The sequence below is a fragment of the Thalassophryne amazonica genome, chromosome 8 (genome assembly GCF_902500255.1).
Source record: "Thalassophryne amazonica chromosome 8, fThaAma1.1, whole genome shotgun sequence".
Lineage (NCBI taxonomy): Eukaryota > Metazoa > Chordata > Actinopteri > Batrachoidiformes > Batrachoididae > Thalassophryne > Thalassophryne amazonica.
In genome coordinates this window covers 48,623,967-48,650,279 of record NC_047110.1, presented here as the reverse complement: position 1 = coordinate 48,650,279, position 26,313 = coordinate 48,623,967, and the positions used below count along the sequence as shown (strand labels likewise).

Sequence of the window (26,313 nt, the reverse complement as noted above, 5' to 3'; positions counted from 1 at the left end):
AATAGTTTTGAGTTTGTAGCGTCAACAGCAGATGCTACTATTATTGTGAACACCCCCTTTTCTACTTTTTTTTGTTTTTACTAATAGCCCAATTTCATAGCCTTAAGAGTGTGCATATCATGAATGCTTGGTCTTGTTGGATTTGTGAGAATCTACTGGTACCTTGTTTCCCATGTAACAATAAGAAATATACTCAAAACCTGGATTAACCTTTGTAGTCACATAGCACTATTATTCTGAACACTACTGCTTGTTACTGCTATTATTTTTTGATTGCTAGAGAATTTCAGTTCTTGACTGCAGTGGTTTCCAGGAAACTGCTGCCTGTAGCTGATGTCAAAGCACTTATTTTTTTATTTAGATGTATTTTTGTGCGTGGGTATATGTGAGCTGTAACATCTAAACAATGAACTAAGTGACTGCTCTAGGTACTGTGTAATCTGTTTTAAAGATGTTTCCTCACTCATCCCAGTAGCTTTGTTGATTTTGTGTTGCTCTACTGTGGAAAATTACTCATCATTAATCCTTAGATTTATCATAAATAATTGAAGAAAGATTAACTTAATGAATATTTGTACATATTCTGACTTATCATAAATCTGTATTTGTAAATTATATTCATGACTATAAACTTGCATAAAAAATAAAACAGCCCGGCTATTTTAAGTTATTATTCAAGTTTGTTTTCAGTTTATTATTTATGTGAATTACTTTAAAATTTTATTTTATTATTTTTTTTTTAAGTTTCTTCTTGCCATGGGAAAATGGCCTATCACAGGAAATTAAGTTTGGTAGTTTTGGTGGAGAATTTTCTAGGTCCTGAAAGAGAATCTCAACGACAGCCTTCAACTTAAAAACTGAAGAGAAATGCTTACTGGGAAGATGTAGAAGGATAACACCCGGGAAACTCACAAAATACAGAATTGGCAGAATTGACAGACTGGAAGAGCAGAGGGTCTTCCTGGACGATGAAGAATGGAGGTAAAGATGCTCTTGGCAAACAGGCTTAATGGCTTAGATTTAAGATACATGTAAGGAGGGGGCATGGGGGGGGCTTGTTTTTAACCTCAGGTAGACTATGAGCTAATGTAGAGGGGGTGCCATGGTAACACGATGGAACAAATGTTATTGGTGGGGGTCATTAGTTTTCTGTGAACACAAGCCAGTTTTGATGAACATGGTTCACTGTGGAACAGAGCACAGTGTAGATAACTTATCAGTAGTAACTACTGCAGTTTTACTGGCTGACACTTCACACTATCATGATGAACAGGAAAATATAACTCTTGACAAATTGAACCCAGAGCTGTTAAGACAGTGAGTCTCATTCCTTGTGGAAGCCATTTCATAGGATGTAAATTATCACGTGTGAATTTGGTCATGTTAAAGGACAATGGAATGATTCAGTACTCTTTGCGTACTCTTTGTTTAGCATATGTATTTATTTTTTAATTACTGGACGGAAGCTTTGAAGTTCAATCTGCTGCGTACACTCACTACATGGATTGACAATGACAAATATTAGTATCAACAATTGGTAAGCATTCACATGAGTACACGCAACAAATCTGGTATATGACTGATTTCCCTACAGACAAACTTTGTTTTGCACAGTATTTCAAATCACAGATGCCCAGGCCACAGTCTACAAAATGCACAAGCACTGAAATGGGATTCAAACATGCTCCTTCCACATTTAAAAACAAGATCATTGTGAAGAAGCTTTAATACATTTTTAATGATTTAAAAGACATCACAAATGAAAACTTAAGTACAGTTAGAAAATTTAAAATATATTCCCTCAGTAAAAAATGAAAGTAAACAGAAGTTTTCCCTCAAGTGTTTTCATAGCAAATATTTAAAACGGCTCAAACATTGTAGAAATAGCATGACCTGTAAAATTGTTGACAGAATGTTGGTCTATATTATGTGCCATTTTGCAGCCCATAACAAACAATATCACTTAGAATTTTAACTGTAGAATAATAAAAACATTCCAGTTAAAATCTTTTCACAGAATATATCAAACATTTTTTTCCCCAGAGAAGTGCCTTCCATCCACATGATTTTGGTCTCATCAGTGAGTGTCCTCATTACCTCATGTCTAAATCTCACAGGATGTTTACTGGTCATTTCATGAAACCGCTTCCTATAGAGACAACGTAAGCAGTCATTTTCTTTTTTTCACCATTATTTTGGCACAAATAATACTGGAGAACTGGAGCTTTGATTAAAAAAAAAGTTGAGAATTCCTAATTAATAATACATCAAAATCTCAGGAACAACATTTTTGTGGACAGGTTCCACACACGTCCACTTGTTACAAACATGATTCAGTCACTGGCAGTTTTCTTAAACTGACATGAGCCAACACTATAATTTGCTATATGCTAAGCCTGGATGGAAGTGATTGGATGGATGTTTTCAGTGCAGCTACAACAAAGCAAAACCAGTAAAACAGCAGTTACATAAAATTGATTTACAAACAAATGTGACCAGAAGGAGACAATGTAGTGTAAAAGCCCGCCTACACTACAGTCTCCTTCCTCCCCACAGACCCGTACAACTTCTTCTCCTGTCTGGATATGGAGAGGGCCTGACGCCTGCGTTTTGAACCTGAGACAGGTGGACAGTTCTCGTCGGTCTCTCCATCGCAGATTGTGGCCAACGTAGTAGATGAGCAGTGCTTGGCTTTGTCAGCTTCTCCCTGGATTCCCTGTGTATCCTGCTGCTGTTGAGCCATTGCACTGCGTAGACAGTTGAGCCACTGTTGCTTATGGTAGACATCATTTACATACAGGGTGTGGGACTGGCCATGGGCTGGATCCACAGAACTCACACGAAATACATTTTTAGCTGGAGGATTACAGGAAACAAAGCGTCAAAAGGTTATGATCAAAGTCGCAACAGGGAGGATATAAAAATACACCATGCTTTTAAACTTCAAACAAGATCAAGTGGGCTAAACAAGAGCTACAATCAGTTACAGAATTATTCCAAAATGGAGTAAATCATTTTTTTTCCCTCAAGATTCTACACACAACATGAAAAAGTTTATTTTTGTCATATAACCTTTTTCATATTGTCATTATGGGTTATTATATGTAGAATTTTGAGGGGAAAAAAAAGGAATTTCATCCATTTTGGAGTAAGACTAACATGAAAAAGTGAAGGGCTGTGAATATTTTTTGGATGCACTGTATATTTTAAGAATACTCCAGAATAGGTTTTAGTTAAACTAAAACAGTAAACAGACTAGAGATGAGGGATAATTCTAGAAAGCAGGTTTTGTCACTTGTTTGTTAACTCAGAGTAAACGGTAAATGTGCATGTCTGGTAAAAAGAAATAAAAAAGTCAGGCTAGGTTAGTAACCATATACATTGAACTCCAGAACAAATCAAGTGGAAAGCTTCAATGGCCACAAAAGAAGCCATACTGGAAGACGAAAAAGTTGCAGCTCCTTGACTGGTTGCTTGAGGTTGGCTCCAAAACAGAGCACATTCCCATAGGTGTCCATGTTAAAATGTCCAACTTTAGAGCAGACCAAAAAATAGAATGATCCACACCACCACAGTGCTCCCATGCAAAAAATCTTTATTAATAAAGACGTGACGTTTCGGGCAAACTGCCCTTCCTGTCTGCACGCCTTTTATGTCTTTTGGATGTGCGCGCCTTCTCTGCATCAACTTTAGAGCAGAAACATGTTTATAGGCTGGTCCAGAAAAAGGTTTGGATGTCTATAGTTTCCTCCTCCATGCCAACTGTATGAGGTGAATTTTATTCCAACGTCTTAGTTTAAGACATTCTAAGCCATAATGTTCTATATAATTAGAAGCGTGGTTACGTTGAGTGACAGTTGCTGAGCCCAGCATCTCCGCTTCTCAGACAATTCCTGTAACTCAGAGGCGGTTGGCAGTTGCTGCTTGCTGTTGTGGAGACTGTGTCTGTCGTTTTTGAGCATTTTGTTTCAAACACCTTGAATAATATGGCTTGTTGTGTGGTGAATTGTCTGAACAGATCTTATAAAACTTCCCTGAACCTACCTGAAATTCTTGGAATATTAAATGTTGTATGCTAATGACATTAGCAATTTTAATAGATATCGCAGCCTGATCTGTTAGGGCCCTGTCACACCTTGACAATTTAGCCAACATATGCTGACTGTATTAAAAATGCTGGCATACACTGAATTTTTAATTTTATTGACTGTTGGATGCATATATAGCGTATTCATAACCAGTTGGATGTATACATGTCGTATTCTTAACTTATAACGTTTCAATGAATTTACACCGACTGCGTATTGTGTTGCTGGCGTATGCAACTTACGCCCAACAACAGTCCACTTACGCAAAGCGTATGGCAGCATATCACTGACGAGCATGTGGTGTCTGCCACTGAACAATCAACATCGTCATCATGCTAAAGCAAACTTCTGCTAGCAAGAACTCTCCTGGCCGAGGCCGTGGACATACCCAGGTCCTTCTCCTTCATTCATCTCTTCTCCTGGCTCTGTTGACACGCTGCTGGTGCAGCGTCAAATCCACGAGACCATGCTGATGTTGGAGGACAGTTAATAGGTATTCTCGATGCCTTGCTGGATCCTGCATGTCTGTTCACCATGAAGTCTGAAGAGTACCGACGGGTTCCTCCTACCAAACCCTATTTTTATACCATATTGTGTCAATACGCCATTATATGGTAGCTGACACACTCAGCAAGTTCTACGGTCGTCGCAAACACGTCAAATAAGTTACACATAGGTTCACAGCACATTACTGCAGTGGTGGGCACAGTTCCGCTAATCCGCAAATTATCAAAGTTAATGTTTTCAATATCGGATTAACTTTTCAGATAATTCTGAAACCAATAATTTTTAGACCGCTAACATATTTTTGCAAGCATGGTGAACAAAGCTTAATAGTTACAACCATTTATGAAGTCTGACATCAAAGCTTTGAGTACCTACCTGTTAAATGGTTTGTGGAAGATGTACAGTTCTATCCTCTGCAAGCAAAGAGCTAGTTCCAGGAGAAACTGCTCTATCCTCTGCAAACAGAGAACTGATCACAGAAAAGAAAAGAAAACTCATTTCTTTTGACCCCATACTGGCTCGCTGGCAATATCACCCAAGTCATACAGAGGCATACAGTTATAACTTATTGTTAAAATTTTAACCAAACTAATTTTGGACAAGTTATTTAAATTAACATCACTTCTGAAGTTGTATAAAGTGAAAATATCAGAAATATGTTTTAGTTTTAAAGTAATGCACTAATTTTGAAGGTTTTAGTGTGAACATGCTGTGTCCAGTGCATTATGGGTAATCTCAGTACATTCACGACAGGAGAAATGCATTTGAGATGCTCTGATCAGGCTCCACACGGACAACAGAATTAAACCCTTGTACGTATTGTGCCTAAAACTCTCGTGAATATATTCTCTGGGTTTATAGACGTGTTTGTTTTATGTAAAAATGCCAGAAGAAGCTCAGGTTCCTTCTCCATTATTTTCAATTGGAATCATTGTGAGCTGCAATCACTTTCTGTTTGCTCTTTAACATCTTGCTTATGTCAAACACTGTCTGTCCTCTTTGTTCCAGAGTAATATATATAAGATGTCTGAAATTTGTTTTGCATTTATTAAATTCCACCCATCTTAAACACAGCAGACACAGATTATTTATTTGTAATATTTGTTTTAGCAAGTTTTCAGAGTCTCTACTGCCATCTCCTGGCCAGTAGTGTTCATGGGCATATTTGCCCTAAGTATTGCGATATCTCATAATCCTTTGTGCGCCAGAGAGTTGTTGCAGCCTCTTGCTGCAGCTGATGAAAAGAAATAAAAAAAAATGTACATTTTGGTTGTATGTTTTACAATTGTCGTGTTTTTTTTTTTCTCTGTGCTGTTCACTTTTGCAAATAGCTTTTTTTTTTTTTTTTTTTTTTTTTTTACAAATAAAAAGAGGCATATTTTACAAAAGCACATTTATATGTAAACACCAACACACACCTCACATTAATGCGTTGGTTTTTACATAGAATTAATGAGTCAACCAATCAGTGTTCGCAGAGGCTCATTTTATCGATAATCCCTTTGGCATCAGTGTGTGTTTGTTACAAAACTTCAGAATTAGTGCAGTGTTTAAAATGAAAAGATATGTTATATTTTAACGTTGTACAAATGATAGAATTGACGTTAATGGAGTTATTCTATCCGGGTTAATTTGATTTATAAATCAAAACCATAAGTCAAAACTGCTTTATTTTCCAACACCTCTGCCTCGCGGCGACACTGCTATATACTGTTAAGGAATAATGATGTATTTTTTTGTGTGTGTGTGTAGAGCTTAGTTCCTCTCAACTGCTTCACGGCTGCAAGATATGTAATACACAGGAGCTTCCAGCAGTGGGCAGGGCGCAAGACAGAAGTGCTGACTCATTGTTTAGGTTTGTGGTCACCTTTGATGCTAACAGAAGTGATCGTGGTGTTAAAATCAGCTTGTAGTAGTTGCAAGTGTACCGGAGACAATACTCAAAGTTATCGGTTAGCTGTAGCTTCCGATAATTTTTTGGGTGGCTTATCGGTTTAGCTTCATAAAAGATAACCTTTCAGTTAGCCGATTAGCTGTTATCGAAGCTAACTTTTTGGTTAGCTGTGCCCACCACTGTATGAGTCACTTACAAGTAATGTGTGTGGGTGTACACAACTTACTCATAACTTATTAGACATACGCCAACATATGCCAGTGTTTTTAATATGCTCAGCATACGCTGGCTAAATCATCAAGGTGTAACAGGGGTGTTAAGCTCTGTTAATGCATGATTACTGAGAAAATAAGCGGCTCATCACTTTTAATGTTCACAACCAAAGCAAATAGTTATGAGAACCACTGCCCAGTCTCCAAAAACTATGATTTAATAAACATATGAACCAAGGCTAGCCTGTTAGCTTAGGAGGTTCAGACTTGAATATAGGGGTGTGTTCAGGCTTCTTTCACCATACAATGAGCCACCCATGTTCATCGTGAATCAGTGATGCCATTGGTGTAAACATGATGATGCCCAGATATGGGCTTCATATCAGCTGTTCCACTTCTCCATAGAAAACCTAGGGGCAACATCACTCATCCTTTGTTCACTGTACACAGAAGCCAGCCCCACCTCCAACAAGTGTTCTGTGGGACTGCAGTCAACATTGTGGACTTCTTCCATTTCCTGGGAATTATCATATCCCAAGAACTCAAGTGGGAGCTGAATATCAGTTTCCTCATCAAGGATGAGGATGTACATCAGAGGATGTACTTCCTGTGGCAGCTGAGAAATTTTAATCTGCCAAATGCGATAATGATTCACTTCTACACAGACATTACTGAGTAAATTGTATAGGGGTAAACCAAAATAGGGGTAAACCATGACAGGTTCACTCGACCTTTAGTTCAGAGTATATGCCAAGCTAAGTAACACATATAAAACAACTACAAACTCAATATTTCTGTTACAAAAGAAAGCTATAAGATATATAAATAAAAAAACATATCGTGAGCCAACAAACTCACTGTTTGCTGAAATTTTGGGACTTGGTTGATTATATTACGATACAGACCATGTATTAAGTTAACAATAAACTCTTGCCTCAACATGTCCAGGAACTGTTTAAAATGAGGGAGTCCTGTTATCACCTCAGGGGAACATTAGTATTTGACAGCTTAAAGATTCCAACTACTGTAGAAAGTCACTGCATCTCCGCAAAAGGTGTTAAAATCTGGAATAACTGTTCTGAAAGTATTAAATTATCTGGTACTTTGGCTGGCTTGAAAAGACTTTATAAAAATAATATAATTACGATATAAGTACGATAAATTAGGTTAACTGACTTTGTTATTTTAGTTTACTGATTAATCTAGATTGTCTCTGCTTGTCTCTTTTCTTATGTGCCTATGGCAACTGGTGAAAGGGGTGAGCATTTATAAGATTTTGCTTCAGCCTACACCTTTCGGCCGCACAAAACTGGGAAATTGTTTATGAGTTTTTGTTCTCGTTTTGTTTTATGAGAGATTCTTTTAAGTATGTGTATGTGCACGCCAAATAAAAATGATTCATTAATTCAAGTCAACCATGCTTTGTGGAATACACCCCTGTTTCAGCAAGTAGATTTAGTGAAAACGCAAGACTTAGTTGTCTGTGATTTGAAAGGAACTTTGGGTTTTCGGTTTCAAAACGCCATTTCAGCCTAACTCCAAATTAGAGTACTGAGGCAACTTACTCCGTGAAGCAACCTGCTTGCTGGCAGGTTTCGTCCCAGTAAATCCGAATTTCCTCTCTTGAACTTAACCTTCGGACTGCAGGAAGTAGGCTCTCAGACATGATGTGCACTTTCTTCAAAGAACCCACTGATACTGAAGCACAGATTTTGCTCAGAAATCTCCATTGGGGGAGGGTGATCAGACCTTGCTTGGAGGTTTTGTCACTTCCAAATGATTATCTGTTCGAACGTTTGTCTTTCTAAACAAGCGATCATTGATCAGAAAAATATTCTCCGCGATTCTGTTGCTCATATGGCACATCACGGACATGCCATAGGCAGTGCAATTAAATATCACTGGTGTGTGTGTATCAATAAGTGGCCCTATACATCACTATGTCACGATAAGTCATTCTGGCTGTTAGTGGTGTGAAGACACTGTCAAGGGTGGATGGGTTTCAGGATGATTCTTCCCCAGGAGCTTTTTAACTTCCCTATGTTAAATGGTGCTCTCTGGTGTTTTTGATTAATTTTTTGGGGATGGGGATTCTTTGTATGCTTAGTTTATTTGTTTCGAATATTTTAATCTGCATCAGCATTTACTTGATATTACTTGCAAAAAGGATACACAATCTGATTTATTGTATTTCTGATTTACTTAATTTGTGGGCTGTGCATATTAAAATTTATACTATGACACCGTTTGATCAACATTCATGTATTTGCTGAAATTTGCCTGTGTGCTTATCTACGTATATACGTGTATAATGGGTTTTAAATTTAAAACAAAGTGCAATATTGGCTAACTGAAACACTCAAGATGCTGCAGTCAACATCTGCTGATTCTACAAAGATGATAGCATCGTTGACACAGTCAAGGTCAGCGAACCTTTCCTCACAGGCACCCAAGTTGCTAAACTTCATGACCTTACGAGCACTCGGTCCATGGAGCACACCCCTGATGAATGCCAGAATTATTTGGGAAGATGTCAGGGAGTCTGCCTCCACACAAGGAGAAGGAACCGACCTGTCACAGCATCTGTCTTTCATTCTGTAAGCTGACAATCGGAGCAACAAGACCAAAAGTAGATGTATCCACCCACTTACAAAGATCTTTGTCGCTTCCAGGTCTTTTGATCTCACAGACTGCATTACATACACTGCAAATACAAAGTGCTGTCCTAGCTCTCTCTTGTAGCAGGAAAGAATGTTCCAGATGAACATCTGAATGAAAAGTTTGGACCTCAGCAGTGTACCAGTTGCTACCCTCCAGAGACCAGACTCTTAGTGCTGTCCGATGGTTTCTTCTTTACTAGGGATGAGAATCTAAGAAGTTTTCCCCATCCCCTTCATAACAAGTGCCATCCTCAGATGGAAGCATGAGAGTTACTATCATGGGGTACATTCCAAGATACCATATAAAGTCATACCCAGGAAACACGGTCTGAGACCAGATATCAAAAACAGATTATAAAGATATTTATAACAATTTTTAAAACCTGACACACGGGTAACTGTTACCTCTGGGCTCCTTCATTCTGTAATATGAATGAGCCACACTGACTAAACACACCTTTATCCCCACTGGTAAAAGCCCCTCTAAAGGAACCTCCCATGCGGATCTCTCCATCTTGCAGGTCCTCTAGCACCAAGTCCCGAACTGGAATGGGCTGTCGAAACACCTGGAAGCAGCTCCTGTCATTACGTGTCACTGGCCGGGTCAAAACCAACAGCTCAGAAAAGAGGAACACATGCAGCCTCTGTGAAATAACAGAAAATGAAACTGAACACATATTGCTAGCATGTATATTTTTATGCAGAATAGAATTCCTCCGCCCCCCGTTCTTCATTTGATCAACAGAAAGTTAAAACTGAAATGCTCAAGCATAACTTCCCCAAATAAATATTTCAATTTCACAGATAAAAACATCAATTAAGTTACAATCCTTGCGCCCTATGACTGCTGGGATAGGCTCCAGCCCCTGCAACCCTTAATTGGACTAAGTGGGTAGAAGATGAATGAATGAAGTTACAAACCTCACTACAATATTAAAACAAAATATTTAAAAGAAAAGAAAAAAAATCTTGGTAGATGTACTGCCTGGCACATTTCAAAGACAGATCTTGTAGATTGCAGCAAACCATTTAAATTATTTTTTTTTTCATCCAAAAATAACCAGAAGTCACACATTTTACTTATTAATTACATATTGTGCAACTTTTTAAATGTGCTCAAAACTTGTGCACAGTACTTTATATTTCATGTGGACATTAGTAAGAAGGGTTATATTCGATTCTTACCGAGCTGCTCTTGTTCCTCAGCTCGCCGTGACACAGAAGGCTCTTACAGTTATCTAAGAGAGGGTCCCGTTGTTTATCATCCAGGTACTCCAGCTTGTCTACATAATACCGGCACTCTGACTCTCCTTTCCTCATGTTGATATCACACAGAATGTCCTGGACTGTTAGAATCTAGGTGATAAAAGAATTATTATTAGTCATCTAATTGTAAAACAGAGACAAAACTGAATAGGCAGTAAAAAGTAAAGTTACTATCAAATTAAATTCATAAGACAGATGGAACACTGTGACTGAAAATACATGTAAGGTAAATATCATCATACAGCTCGCTCCAGAATGGCTACATCTGGATGATCGGATGGAGTGTGTCTGAGGATCTCTCGGAGCAGCAGCGGGTATTTCACCAAACGTGAACGTGGGATGTCGAGAAAGCTCCAAAGGTCCAACTTCCTGCTGAATGGTGATTCCAGGCAGCGCTGCAGAAAATCCTGTACTCTCCTGTCCTGCTTTTTCTGGTCTAATAGTGCTTTGGCAGCAAGCTGATTGCTGCAGTATTCCTTGTAGGCATTCAGACCAGGCAACTGGAAAGATAAAGTAACAGTTGCACAATTTTTGCAGTATTAGTATTAGTATTTTTTAAATTGTGTGTAAAATAAACTGCCAACTGTTAAATTATGGCCAAGAAAAAAAAGTGTTTGTGTGATATAACACATACATACCCAGTCTATTACCACCTGCCCAATCTGACCTATTGTTCCATCAGGGCTCGTTCCTTCATTCAGTTTCTTCAACAAGTCTAAAGTTGTCAAAAATAAGCAAACAGCATGAATACACACATGCACTTAAAAATGTACAGATTGCAAATGTGTGATTAGAGGAGTAACTATGTGAAAAGGCGGTAGATACCTTCATGCATTGGGATGTAGGCGTCCAGGTCCCCAAAAATGCGAGCTAGTTCCTCCTCAGTCATGATACGGAGCTTTAACATTGGATCATGGTAAGCCTGAATGTGAGAAAAGCATTAGTGTCAGGGTGAAAAAAGTTCACAAAGGGAGAATAAATATTTTAATGTTTTTCAATGTATTATTCTGACCTTTCGTGCAAGTTGGAGATCTTCGACGAGATCCTGTTCACCTCTGCAAAGCTCATAAATTGCCTAAAGAGCAAATAATACAAACCCCAATTCATTATGTCTGAATAACATAACATTTAGTCATAGATTGTCCAAACCACACCCCCCTGAAATCACCACGATCAGACAAACAATGTGGCAACAACAATTATGGTTTAAGTTAAAGGACTTGAAAGCATGAACTGCACAACCTCTTGTCTCTTAATCTCCTTGGTAGAGAATGTGCTCTTCTGGTGGATATCCAGCATCTCTGACCACAATGTGCTGTTTCTGCGTTTAGTGGGGGTGGGTCCTGCTGCTCTGCTGCTGGCTTTCAGGCATAATCCTGGCGACTTGTCACCACGTAATGACATTGACTAGAACAAAAAAAAAAAAAAAAAAAAAGAACTTTATGGTTAAGTGCAGAGTTTGCATATTTAAATTTCCTCATTGCTAATGTGAGCAGTCTGTGTCATGGAACAGAACATGTCATGCACCTGGATTGTTTGGCCAAAGCGCCTCACTGCTCCATTCTTTGTAGGAGACATCAAGTTTACCAAGGATGAAACTTTGGACAATGGTCGCACACGCTTGTTACTTGGTTCCTGTAATGAAGCAAACAAACTTATTTCACTTGAAGATTGCAGTCAAAATAATAAAGTTTCAGTTCATACGCATGCATCAATATGAGGCTCTCGACTGAGCAGATGAATTGAACCATTATCTACTTGTGTACTACTTGACTATTAAAATGTATTGGGTCTGTTATAAACACAAATGTATAACAGTGTTCATATTTTTGGTTGCGAACTGAGAACTGTATTGGACTGAACCATCAAGTTGTATTATTATAGTAACTAGTGCAGTGCCCATAGGAAGTCTTTTTTTAACTTTTGTGTGTGTGTGTGTGTGTGGGTGTGGGGGAGAGATATCACTTGCACTGCAAAATAATAAAGAACCCAGTTCAGTTTGGTGTTGGCATATCAAATTAAAATGACACTGAACAAAGATATTAGTTAATACATTTGGTTGCTGTCGTTTGATGATTAACTTCAGACTGTTCAAGGTTATTATTATTAATTACATATAATGGCTGAGTGGATCCTTGTCATTTGATTGGTGCTTTGGTGTGTTGCATTGCATTTAGAGTGCAATTTGGTTCCATTTAGAGTGCAGTTTGGTACCATTGGACTGCGCGCGCAGGCGCACACACACACACACACACACACACACACACACACACACACACACACACACACACACACACACACACACACACACACACACACACACACACAGAGTGCTGGAGGCCATTAGCAGGAAGTTAGAATGAAAAGGTGGACTATTTTCTGACATTTTTTTTTCCCCCTGCACTGAGGAAGTACAGTCTTTTTGTTGTTGTTGGTAGTACACACGCGCACAAGCTCCGTCCCGGTTGTGAGTGTGCGCACGCAGGACAACGACACAAGCGGGACTACAATTTGAGCTATCTGATGGTGCTAGTTCTTGTAAACACACAAAATCCACTCTGCTGTAAGCCGTCTGGATGCATGAAGAGCTGTTCAGATGAAAAGCTGATGTGATTTTTGGCTGGACTGAGGAACTACACAAAGTCTTTTTTATGAAAGTACAAAGTCAGTGCACAGCATCACCGGACTACACGTCAGAATTTGGACTCCTAAAGTTTGTGTTGAACTTTAGCAGCAGTGGAACACCAAAATGTAAGTCACTTTTCTGTTGTTTTTAAATTAATAAAATATCAAATGACAAGGATCTATTTTAGCCGTTATATAAAACAAATACTGAATGTTTTTACAATGTAATAAACACACACATACCATTCAACTTGGCTTTGCCTTGTTGAATGGTATGTTCCAGCTTTCACCTCATGATATATTCATACCATTGAACTCCTAAACATTCATTATTTATATACTATATAACTTGGTAGGAGTTGGCGATAAAGTAAGGTAACGTTTCTTAGTGTTTTGTAAAGATAAACACAAACTAATTCCATGCTTTCTTAAATTCAAAGGAAGCACAATATTAGTTATTGAATTAAGTGTTGAAGCTTTACGAAGAATAGTGCAAGGATACAGACATTAATAGTGTGCTCTGGTCCCCCCCCCCCCCCCCCCAAAACCCCTTCAAAATAAAGGTTTGAAAATAAATCCCCAAAAAACTTCATAATAAAGGATTGACTTGATAATAAGCACTTTTATGTCATTCGGGTCTATGGTTTGATTGATAAGTTATATTATTCTTTGAATATTTCATATTGTTTAAAAAAATCTGTTTTATTATCAATCGTACGAAAATAAAAGGACTCCTATTAAACAGGTTACTGGAAGAGACTCAGGCAAATTAAACAGAACATTTAGAATATTTGAAACAGTACTCCACCCCCTGAACAGTTTATTTAAACTTGAATTCACAGCAAATATAAGATTTTATTCCGCTTATGTACTTACTGAAATGTACAAATTGTGAGAAAATATATATTTTATTCAGTTTATGTACTTACTGAAACACTGCACAAATAATAGGAAATTTGTTTGTTAGCAAAAATGGACTAATGTCTCCTCAGTGTTGTCAAGTTACACTCAGTCGCAAGGAACACTGACAGCATGCCTTTCAAGTATTTGCCGGGATGCTGGAATTAAACATTTTATTGTGAAATGGTGTGAGCAACATGAAGTATCTGATGTTGTTTAACTTTGCTACTAGTAACATCAGCAAGCCACACCATCTTGGAAGTACGAATGTTACAATGTTAATCAAAATAAAGGTTTAGAAATTTAATTCCCAAACATTTGCTAATAAAGGATGCACATCATCGTGCCTTGTGCAAGCCATATCCAAAAGCTGAGGCCGATATGACAAATAGAGAGATATGCGAGCCACATACCCACACACAGATGCTTCTTGCATCTGGAACAAAATTTCACTTTATATAGGCTTTGAATGATTTCGTAAAAACAAAACAAAACAAACAAACAAACAAACAACAACAAAAACCTACTTCACGGATTCTCACTAAATTTGCACCACAGATAGATATTAAGGCATGGAAGACTACACTGAATTCTAGAGGTGATCCGGATCTGGATTGGTGGATGACAGAAATCTTGGATTGCTCTTGTTCTGATTATTTCATTCACCATCATTTTCGCAGACACATTTGTACTTCCAGTTTATATGAGAGTGAGATTATCCTGAGGTCCTGACACACAAGCGCATTTATTGCCAGCTGTTGCTTGTACCTGAGTCATGTAAAAGGATTAAAGATCCTCCATAAAACAATGGTTGAGGGTGTTACACTAGCCTTGGCACTGTGAAGGAGATACAAGTCTGCCCTGGATCTCACCTTCAGGTCAAAGCCAGACAGGCTGACTGTGTCATCATCTTTATCTTTGCGCTTTCGCTTCTGTTGCAAAACAACAATACATTCTGGTTACTTTCACATGTCCACTGACCACTGAAACAGATATGACATAGGATTTAACTAGTAACATGATACTGCTTTCTTGTCTTAGGGGCTTACCAGACTGAAATCCCACGGTGTCCCTGGTGTAATAAAAGTGAAAGAGCTGCCCCTCTGCAGTGGAGGTCTGGAAGCAATGTAATAAACACACACGTCAAAAATAGGTCAGATTTCTATGTGGTAAGAAATGTCTAGGGGAAAAGATTAATGATCCTACAATCAGAGAACAAATTCAGGCATAAATGTAGGTGCGATTGTGATGGTCCTGGACAAAAAACAAAATTCAGTCTTTTGATGACTTCCTGGACCGGGCCATCAGATTTATCTCTACAGTGAAAGTGTCAAACCTGTAGGGACATTCATGCAGTAATGTTCATATCTTTGGGTGTTCGCTTTTGAGATAAAGAGACATGAATGAGTCATGAGGTCACTGGACAAAGATGCTAGGTGGTACTTATATCTCTGCAGGATAATGAAAGTCCAAGTCTTTGGAGTCTTGGGGGAGGTGATGGTTGCATGGTTAAGTGTTGGGCTTGAGACCAGAGGATCCTTGGTTCAAATCCCAGCCTGACGGGAAAATCACTAAGGGCCCCTGGGCAAGGTCCTTAATCCCCTAGTTGCTCCCGGTGTGTAGTGGGCACCTTGGATGACAGCAGCCTGACATCGGGGTGAATGTGAGGCACTGATGTGTAAAGTGCTTTGAGCGTCTGATGCAGATGGAAAAGCGCTATATAAATCCAGTCCATTTACCATTTGGTGCTTCCTGTCTCATTGTATGGTTGCGAGATTTGGACAATAATTAGTGACCTAATGCAATGACTGGATATCTTTGTTACTCGGTCTCTGCGGAGGATTCTTGGATACGGGTACATTAGAATGACTGTGTCAACTAGGGGTCTGCAAAATAGACAACAAATGATATCTCAATAAATAATATCTCAATAGTGGAGTACAGCAGAGAAGATACTCTTTCACCAAAACAGATCAAATCTAGGCTTGCATCTCAGATTTACCTTCTGGCAATTTGTAGCTAAACTTTCAGGTCTTCTTTTTAAGAAAATACTCCTCTATAGCACTTCATCATGAAGCTGTATAATTGTTGATACAAAATGCAAAGTTTGCACCATGCACAAATTCTCCAATCACAGCCACATAAGCGTATAACTTATTCTGGGTTGTCTGGGTGCCGTTCATCACTCTTCTCCTTTTTGCATAAGCACTGGGTTTTTGAGAACTGTCTACTCCATACAGATTTAAGTGCCATATTTCTTTGTAATTGATGTAAATAAAGTTCAAGACATGTTCAGTGGCAGCTTTACCATCAGAGAGCCTCATCCACAAAAACCACAAAAGACTCCAAGCTGTCATTGATGTTAAAGGGGGCAATACATGGTATTAAGAACAGGGGTATGTAAATTTTTGATCAGGGTGATTTGGGTAGTTTCTTTTGTCATTATGATTTAAAAAGAGCAAACACAATTATTTGACAAGAAATGGCTTCATCCAACCACTAACCATGAGTGAAAAAAAGTTTTTGTGTTATCATCCATTGTCATGCCTCTGTTATTAAGTCAATTAATTAGTGTGTATTTATTTCTAAGATGATTCAGTTGGTTCTGTTCAGTGAATTGTTTCTTTAAGAAAGTCTGAGTGGGTCATGTGATTAGACTCAGGAAGAAAGCCAAGGCTGCTTCATTCACTCCTCCTGTGTTCCGAGCAAACGTCTTGTGCAGTTCGTGGCATTGTGATTTCACCCTTTTCAATTGTCGTTAAACCTGGGTACGAGGTCATCCTGGTGTCCAGAGTCGTGATGAACGGAAGGTGTTGAGCTTACTGTCTTCGTGTTCAGTGCGCATAAGGAAGGCAGTATAGTGAAACCACAACTTCATTGCAGAAGATAACATAGTTAAATGCTGGACACGCACAATGGATTTAAAGGAGCAGTCACTTAAGTCTGGATCCTACTCATCATGTTCCTCAAAATCATCTGCTGAGAGGGCTGCTGCTTTAGCCCGTGCCAAAGCAGAGGCAGCAAAAGCACGACTCATCTTTGCAGAGCAAGATATGATCCTGAAAGTGGAAAAGGCACAATTAGAGTCACGAATGGTAAGGTTGTCTCTGGAAAGGGATGCAGCTGCAGCTGAGGCAGAGGTCCTAGAAGCAGCCGTCAGCATCGCCGGCAGCGAGTGAAGTAAAAGAAAGCTCCAACTTGATGAGACACCCTTTAACCCTCTAGAGCGGACAAGAGAATATGTCGCTGAACAGTCAAAAGAGCATTCAACCGCAGCACCAGAAGAGCGTGCTCAGGATGAGGCTGGTCAGTTGTTCACGGAGTCAACCCAAGTACAACATTCCCATTCATTGCAGACGAGCTCTCCAGACAAGGCAAATTGGCTACACGCAGAGTATACATCAACACCTCATCTTCCCCTTCAAGATGAAACCAGACACCTACGTGTAGACCCAGTACTTGGAAACTGTACCCAAGCTCCAAGACCCAAAGCAGTGGATAATCCAGTTAGTGCCAACCTCACCCACACAGCAGTGAGCGGAGTAACTACACATCAACCACAACCCACTATGACCACACCCCTAACCTCCAGAAATACCCATGGTTATCAAAGCACGTATGGGGTAAGGCCCAGTAAGCAGAGTTCACTGCATCACCCCATGTCCAGCCACGTGCCGCAAAATGCTCATCCTGACCAGTCAAATATGAATGATGTCGCCAGATATCTTGCCCAACGCGAGCTGGTTATCACAGGTATGACCAAATTTAACGACCAGCCAGAGAGCTACAGAGCTTGGCAACAGTCTTTTCAAAATGCAGTGAGTGGACTCAATCTGACATTCAGTGAGGAGATGGATTTATTGGTGAAGTGGCTTGGCAAAGAGTCGGGACAGCATGCAAAACGTATCAGGGTTGTCAATGCTAATCATCCCCAAAGAGGACTCTGTATGATATGGGACAGATTGGAAGCATGCTATGGGGCCCCTGAAGTAATTGAAGAGGCTCTCTTTCAACGCATCAGCAACTTTCCCAAAATTGGCTACAAAGACTATACGAAACTTCACGAGCTCAGTGACCTCCTGATGGAGCTGCAGGCAGCCAAGGCAGACGGAACCCTTCCAGGCCTTCACTACCTTGATACCGCCAGAGGAATCAGCCCTCTGGTCCAGAAGCTTCCCACTAGCCTGCAAGAGAAATGGCTGTCTCTTGGGTCCGACTATAAAGAATGCAATCGGGTCTCATTTCCTCCCTTTGAAGTTTTCGTGGACTTCATCTTCCATCAGGCTAAAATTAGAAACGACCCTAGCTTCAACTTCACTAGCCAAGTTGACACCCCAAAAGCAGACAAGACCCTTAAAAATATTAAGACAAAAGGAAATCTCAGTCCACAAGACGGACGTGTCTTCTACAGAACGCAGTACTCGAGCCGAGAACCCAGATTATCACTGCCCCATTCACAAAAGGCCCCACCTACTGCGGAAATGTCGGGTTTTCCGAGAGAAACCCATAGAGGAGAGGAAGGCGTATCTTAAAGAGCACAAGATCTGCTTTAAATGCTGCACATCTACGAAACACGTGGCTAGGGACTGCAAGTATATAGCCACATGCACTGAATGTGGGAGTGAGAAACACAACTCCGCCCTTCACCCTGGACCTGCCCCACAGGCCGAGGAGACGCTCCCCTCTACAAACCATGGCGGGGAGCCAGCCTTTTCAGATGTTGCAAGCAGCTGCACTACAGTCTGTGGTGGTGATCAAAGTAACAGGTCATGCTCTAAAATCTTTCTGGTTAAAGTCTATCCCGTTAATTGTCGTGAGAAAGCAACAAAAGTCTACGCAATCATTGATGAACACAGCAATAGATCCTTGGCTCGGTCTGAGTTCTTTGACATATTCAGTATTCAAAGCCCTCCTGCTCCTTACTCTCTCCGTACCTGTTCAGGAGTGACAGAGACCATGGGAAGGAGAGCTTCAGGTTATCAGATCGAATCTATGGATGGGAAAGTCAGTCTCCTTCTACCAAGCCTGGTAGAATGCAACGACATCCCTAACAATAGGTCAGAGATTCCTACTCCCAATGCTGCATCCAACCACCCTCACCTGAAATCAATTGCTCATCTCATCCCAGAGCTTGAACAAAGTGCACCCATCATGCTTCTCCTAGGGCGAGACATCATCACAGCCCACAAGGTTCGCAAGCAGTTGAATGGCTCCCGAGATGCCCCCTATGCACAGAAACTCAACCTGGGGTGGGTGATAGTTGGTAATGTCTGCTTGGGAGGTGTGCACAAGCCTGAGACCGTGAACACCCTTTATACCAGAACAACTGAGCAGAAACGTCCCTCCATCTTTGAACCCTGTCCAAATGTCCTGCAGGTGAAAGAGAGGTACAGTCAGTTTCAAAGCACCGCCCATCCTAAGCCACAGACAGCAAGGAAACTTCTCTGCAGCGGAGAAGCAGAGCAGTTGGGCTCCACAGTGTTTCAGCAAACAAGGGATGATAACAAGGTGGCTTCATCCATTGACGACATGTCATTCCTGAAAATCATGAAGGACAACTTAAAAAGAGACAAAGACAACAGCTGGGTAGCTCCGCTGCCATTCAAGTCACCAAGGCGTCGCCTCCCTGACAACAACGTTCAGGCCTTAAATCGATTTTCATCACTGAGACGGAGTCTCAAAAGGAAACCACTATTGAAACAGCATTTCCTTACATTCATGGAAAAGGTGTTTCAGAACAATCATGCAGAAGTGGCACCTCCTCTGAAGGAAGTTGAAGAGCGCTGGTACTTGCCAACCTTTGGTGTGTATCACCCGAGAAAGCCTGGAAGTATTCGTGTGGTGTTTGACTCAAGCGCTCAGTACGGAGGCGTCTCATTAAACAATGTCTTGTTGACTGGGCCCGACCTCAACAACAGCTTGCTTGGGGTACTCCTCAGATTCCGGAAGGAAGCTGTGGCAGTGACGGTGGACATCGAACAGATGTTCTACTGCTTCGTCAGGGAAGAGGACCGCAACTTCCTGAGGTTCCTGTGGTTCCGGGACAATGACCCATCCAAAGACATAATCGAGTATCGCATGAGGGTCCATGTCTTTGGCAATAGCCCCTCCCCTGCAGTGGTCATCTACTGCCTTCGACAGAGTACAGAGGTCGGAGACCCTGACGTCAAACAGTTTGTCAATCGGGACTTTTACATGGACGATGGCTTGAAGTCTTTCCCTACAGTTGAAGCAGCAGTTGACCTGCTCAAGAGAACCCAAGACACCCTCTCTGGAGCAAATTTGCGGCTACATAAAATCGCCTCAAACAAGAGAGAAGTAATGAAGGCCTTTCCGTCCCAAGATTATGCTAATGACTTCAAAGACCTAGATCTTGGTTCTGACGTTCTTCCCATGCAGCGTAGTCTGGGCCTCAACTGGGACCTGATGTCCGACACCTTCATCTTTAAGTTAGAAAATGAAAAGAAACCCTTCACCCGTCGAGGTGTCCTGTCGACTGTAAACAGCATCTACGATCCCTTAGGGTTCATCGCCCCAGTCATCATTCAAGGAAAGGCTATCCTACGCGAGCTAACAAAAGTCCACAGTGACTGGGACTCTCCTCTTCCACCAGGCTTGGAAGAGACATGGGTCACATGGCGATCCTCTTTGGATGACCTTAGCAGTCTCCAAATACCTCGAACCTACGCACACACCTCTCTCTCAGAAATGTCACGGCGAGAGATATGTGTCTTTTGTGATGCCTCGACTAAGGCAATAGGTGCTGTAGCGTATCTCAGGCTAACTGATGCAGAGGGCGCCATCCATGTGGGCTTTGTCATGGGAAAAGCTAAGCTAGCCCCCCTTCCTGAGCACACAGTGCCAAGACTTGAGCTCTGTGCAGCAGTTCTTGCAGTGGAACTTGCTGAATTCATCTCTTCAGAGATGGACATGCAACTGGATGAGACTATCCTTTACAGCGACAGTAAAGTAGTATTAGGATACATTAAGAATGAGAGCAGACGTTTCTACGTGTATGTCAGCAACAGAGTTCTACGGATAAGGAGGTCATCTCGCCCCGAGCAGTGGCAACATGTGCCTACAAAACTGAATCCGGCAGATATCGCCACAAGGTTTGTCACTGCTGCACGTCTGTCAGATACCAGCTGGCTGGGTGGACCTCCATTCCTGAAAGAGCCCTTAAAATCGATCTTGGACAAGACACCTTCGAACTGGTGAACCCTTCATCAGATCCAGACATCCGTCCCTTGGTCTCTACGATGAGCACAACAATGTCAAACAAACGGCTTGGGTCGCAGCGCTTCTCCAAGTTTTCAAGCTGGAAGACCTTGACCCAAGCAGTTGCTCGCCTCATCCATGTTGCTCGTGTGTTCCAGAAGAATCCTGCAACCAAAGTCAGTGGCTGCAAAGGCTGGCATTATTGTCACACAATGATTTCCATAGATGAACTGTTACAGTCTGGAAGAACGATCATTCACGCTGTTCAAGAGGAGACCTATGAAAAGGAGTACGCCTGTCTGCGGAAGAAGGAGAACCTTCTTAAAGACAGCCCTCTTAAAGCCCTAGATCCCTTCATTGATGCTGATGGCCTTCTGAGAGTTGGAGGCCGGATCAAAGAAGCACAACTCTCGCAAGAGGAGAAAGCCCCTCTCATTATCCCTGGCAGGCACCACATAGCAACCCTCTTCATCCGACATCATCATGAGAGAACTCAACATCAGGGACGATTGTTCACTGACGGCGCTGTATGCGCTGCTGGGTTCTGGATAGTCGGCGGCAAAAGGCGAGTGAGCAGTGTGATTCATGGGTGTGTCATATGCCGCAAACTACGTGGCACCCCTCAGACTCAAAAGATGGCCGATCTCCCAACAGACCGCCTCTCTACTGAACCTCCATTCACGAACGTTGGCATAGATGTGTTTGGTCCATGGGCGGTGTCTTCACGTCGCACGAGGGGTGGCCTCGCTCAGAGTAAACGGTGGGCAGTGTTATTTACCTGTATGAGTGTGCGAGCTGTCCACATCGAAGTCATTGAGTCCCTAGACACCTCAAGCTTCATCAACGCCCTTAGGCGTTTTCTCGCTGTTAGGGGTCCTGTGAAACTCATCCGTTCAGATCGAGGAACTAACTTCATCAGTGCGTGCAAGGAGCTGAAGATCCCCTCAAACATTGATAATGCTTTAGTTGAAAGGTTTCTCTTGGACGAAGGATGTGCTTGGAAGTTTAATGCTCCACACGCCTCCCATATGGCCGGCTCATGGGAGAGGATGATTGGAGTAGCATGAAGGATCCTGAATTCCATGTTCCTCCAGCTTGGAACTTCAAGACTCACCCATGAAGTCCTCACTACACTAATGGCAGAGGTCGCTGCCATCATCAACGCCAGACCTCTGATTCCAGTATCTACTGACCCGGATGACCCCCTCATTCTTACCCCAGCGACTCTCCTCACTCAGAAGGTGAGTCTACCTTCAGCCCCAGTTGGAGACTGGATCAAAGATCTCCATAAGACCCAGTGGCGCCAAGTCCAACATTTGGCCCAAACAGTATCTAGCTTCACTGCAACCCCGAAGGAAGTGGCAGACTCCCACCCCAGACCTTCAGTCTGGGAGCGTTGTCCTCCTCAGAGATAATCAGCTCGTAAGAAATGAGTGGCCTCTTGGACTGATTACTCAAGTCTTTCCCAGCAAAGATGGTAAGGTACGTCAAGCTGAGGTTAAAGTCTTCAGGAAAGACGGGACTAAACTCTTCCAGCGTCCCATCTCCAAGATGGTTCTTCTCCTTGCCCCTGATAAGAAACAGTAAGGACCATATAGATTTGGGTGGTGACATTTGTTAATGCCAGACGGGGAGTGTCATGCCTCTGTTATTAAGTCAATTAATTAGTGTGTATTTATTTCTAAGATGATTCAGTTGGTTCTGTTCAGTGAATTGTTTCTTTAAGAAAGTCTGAGTGGGTCATGTGATTAGACTCAGGAAGAAAGCCAACTAGTCAAGGCTGCTTCATTCACTCCTCCTGTGTTCCGAGCAAACTACTACTTACGTCTTGTGCAGTTCGTGGCATTGTGGTTTCACCCTTTTCAATTGTCATTAAACCTGGGTACGAGAAGTCATCCTGGTGTCCAGAGTCGTGATGAACGGAAGGTGTTGAGCTTACTGTCTTCGTGTTCAGTGCGCATAAGGAAGGCAGTATATCCATATTTTCTGAAAAATGGCTTAAAAAATCTGCCAGGGTATGTAAACTTTTGAGCACAACTGGATATACACACACATACACCATATTCATGCATCTAAGCACCATGGATGCTCTGCACGAAATTCCACTTGAAGTGGGGGTGGACGTTTGCATAAACCCGGCCAAATATTATGTTTGTCGAACTGCCCATTTCATTAAAATGTCTGATTTCCTCACAAATAAAGAATAAATCACCTGTCTATGTCTGTTTGTTTTCCTATGCTTTTGTCATTTATTAAATGTGTTCCTGGTCAGCTGATATCTGGCACAAAAAAAAAAAGAAAGTGACGTGATTTGACTGCACAGTCACATTTCATTGTTAACCACACAGGCAATAATTTACTTCACTGAAACATTTTGCACAGTTACTGTTAGTCTCAGTTCTGGGTGTGTCTGTTCTTGCGTTACTGTTTTCCCCTTTCAGCTGGGAGTATATCCTGGATGATTCGTTGGAGAACAGAGCATTTTTTTCTTAGCCTCTGCTTCTCTGGTGTATCTCTTCAGCCGAGTAGACAGAGCTGTGAGCCTAGATGTTTGACACTTTCCAGGGTCTTAGTTATGGAACTCTTGTTGTTCTTATGCATCCAGGACTTGTCTCTCATGATGCCCTTCTGTACCTCTGTTTCTTCTCTACAAAAGTCAAGACAGAAGTCAGACTACCAGAGCAAGAATTTTAGCTGAAGAAGCTTCTGCGATTTGAAGCGAAACATCCTTGTGTCAAGCAACCCAGTCCAGTTGAAGATTCAAGCTTCTCTACTATCTGTTAGTGGGCTAACATCCTTCAGGGCTTTCTGGATTATGGCTTCCAATCTTCTCTATGGAGGACCTTTGGGGGGTATTCCTGATCTTGTACCCAAGTATGTCATAGATTACTGTGGCAGTGGTGTATATGAACTCAATGGTTTCTGTAATGCTGGTAGTGGGGATGACAAGTAGAGCTATGTTAATATCTGCAAGCATCTCTTCTGATGGGACTTTGTCACTGAGCCGGAGGAGTCGTACTCTTGGTCGTGCTGCTGTCTGCTTTAGTCTGGCCACAATCTTCATCCTCAACTCAATAGATGCATCTGTCATAACAGGTAGGTATACAGAGTGGGCCAATAAAATGTTACCACTTTTTGATCGTACACAGGTTTTTGAAATGAGAACTTATTCGAAAATTTTATTTACAGACTTGTAACAGAAGAATCAAATTAACATTTGATACCAAAGGTTTCCCACTTTGTGTCTTATTTTACGCACAGTTCAATAATTGATGACATGTTCAAGCCACGCTCCTCTTCTTTGGATTACAAAAGTGGTAACATTTATTATCCCACCCTGTATTTACATTCAGTTTGTCCAATTATTTATGGGTTCTGAAAATGGAGGAGCTGTGCATACAAAAGGCCACAATTTCTAAATGGTTAATGCAATATTTTTTGTTAAAACTCAAATTAAAGACCAACATCCGCATTATAAGTACATCTTGATGGTTTCAGTACAGAGGTAATATTGCAAAAATTGTGTTACTGTGCAAACACTTATGGATGTATTTGCATGATTGCTCACTCTTTCAATAAACATAAAATTAAGCACCGATTGTTTTGATAATCAATTACTTTTTAAAAATTATTTTCAAGTAAAAATGCTATGATAAAGAACATTTTGTTCCTGAAACTTCTCAAATGTGAGAACCTGCTACTTTTCCTGAGCTAAAAATTTGTTATCTGTGTATGTGGTTTCTGACTGTTGTTTGGACACTAAATGACAATGGAGATGTCACAAACTCTGACAATGTGTGATTGGCATTTTCATTATTTTCTGACAGTTTCTCAAAGAAAAATAATTAACTCTAATAAAATAATCAGAAGACTGTAACTATTTTCCACATGCCAAGCTTAACCTTAACAGCAAAACAGTCAAAGATATTCAAAAACTGTTAGAACTTATATCAGAGAGCTGGAAGACCCATTAAAACAAACCGAGGTTAGGTTAATATTTCAGTCTACCTTCACCGCGGTTTAATCCAAGCACTCGGCGAGAATCAGTAGTGCAAAAATTAAATGACAATCTTTCAGTCATACAAATAGTCACTTAATAGATTGAGCTTTAAATTAAATCAATTTAGCTATCAGCAGAATTATGATACAACTGAACATCATAACCAGGTTAGGCTAAACCTACTTAGCTGACATTTAGCAAAAACAACGAAAAGCACAAAAAGGCACCGTTTCGTGCAGTTCGTATTCGCCACATAACCAGTGGTAATAATAATGTTAGCTCAGAACAGTCAGCAGCATTATGTGCTGAGTGCGTGTTGTGGTGTTTCTAAAGAGTTAAACAGACGTACTTCTTGCAGTTAGCTCTGCTGAGTGTGTCCGGAGAGCCACATCCACCACCAGGGACACTGGCGGCGGGTGTCCTCGATGAAACTCTGCGCAGCTTGGGCTTTTTGTTTTCCTCAGTCTTCCCAATAACTTCGTCGATTCGTTCCATTTTGCGGGATACTCCGTTTTGAAAATGAGTTAGTCCAGACAGGAGGGAAGAAGTGTAAGATATTAATTACAAAAGGCACAAAAGATCGATAACAAAACACACAACTGCGGAAGTTTGAATATGGCGGATTCTTGAAAACTGACCAATCAGCAGAAACCTATCGGTTGGCGCTTGTCATGTGGTAGGAGGGGCAAGAGGGCAGTAATAACACAGTCATCCGGCGGGAATACAATAATAAAGTTTCGTTCACGAACAGAACGACATTGTTTGTTTATTTATTTATTATGCAGCGAGTTTGTTCTGTGTAAGTCAGCCTATGATCCCATCAGATCTCAGAACCAAAGCAGAGTGGGTTAGTACTTGGATAGGAGACCTCTTAAGAAGACCAGGGGGCTGTGTGTTTCTTCTTCAGGTAAAACTAGAGTTCTGCAAGAAAGGCCATCTGGGT

The 26,313-nt window shown here is 41.1% G+C and overlaps 1 protein-coding gene across 1 annotated transcript; it reads right to left on the bottom strand.

The window, feature by feature from the left end:
- Positions 1-1,602: 1,602 nt before the first annotated feature.
- Positions 1,603-26,009, bottom strand: LOC117515543 (neuroepithelial cell-transforming gene 1 protein-like). Its single transcript, XM_034176145.1, has 12 exons — positions 25,720-26,009; positions 15,202-15,268; positions 15,025-15,084; positions 12,155-12,262; positions 11,870-12,034; positions 11,640-11,702; positions 11,453-11,549; positions 11,266-11,342; positions 10,870-11,127; positions 10,547-10,717; positions 9,819-10,005; positions 1,603-2,856 (listed from the first exon to the last, which is right to left on the bottom strand). The coding sequence occupies exons 1-12, from the start codon at positions 25,863-25,865 to the stop codon at positions 2,528-2,530; spliced, it is 1,728 nt and encodes a 575-aa protein (XP_034032036.1). The 5' UTR covers positions 25,866-26,009; the 3' UTR covers positions 1,603-2,527.
- Between the last annotated feature and the right edge of the window lie 304 nt (positions 26,010-26,313).

Coding starts and splice junctions, on each gene's coding strand:
- LOC117515543 (XM_034176145.1), bottom strand. CDS start 25,865: ATGGAACGAATCGACGAAGTTATTGGGAAGACTGAGGAAAACAAAAAG. Junction 12,263..15,024: donor TGTCTGGCTTTGACCTGAAG/GTGAGATCCAGG, acceptor GCTTCATTACAG/GAACCAAGTAACAAGCGTGT. Junction 10,718..10,869: donor TAGCCATTCTGGAGCGAGCT/GTATGATGATAT, acceptor TTTATCACCTAG/ATTCTAACAGTCCAGGACAT.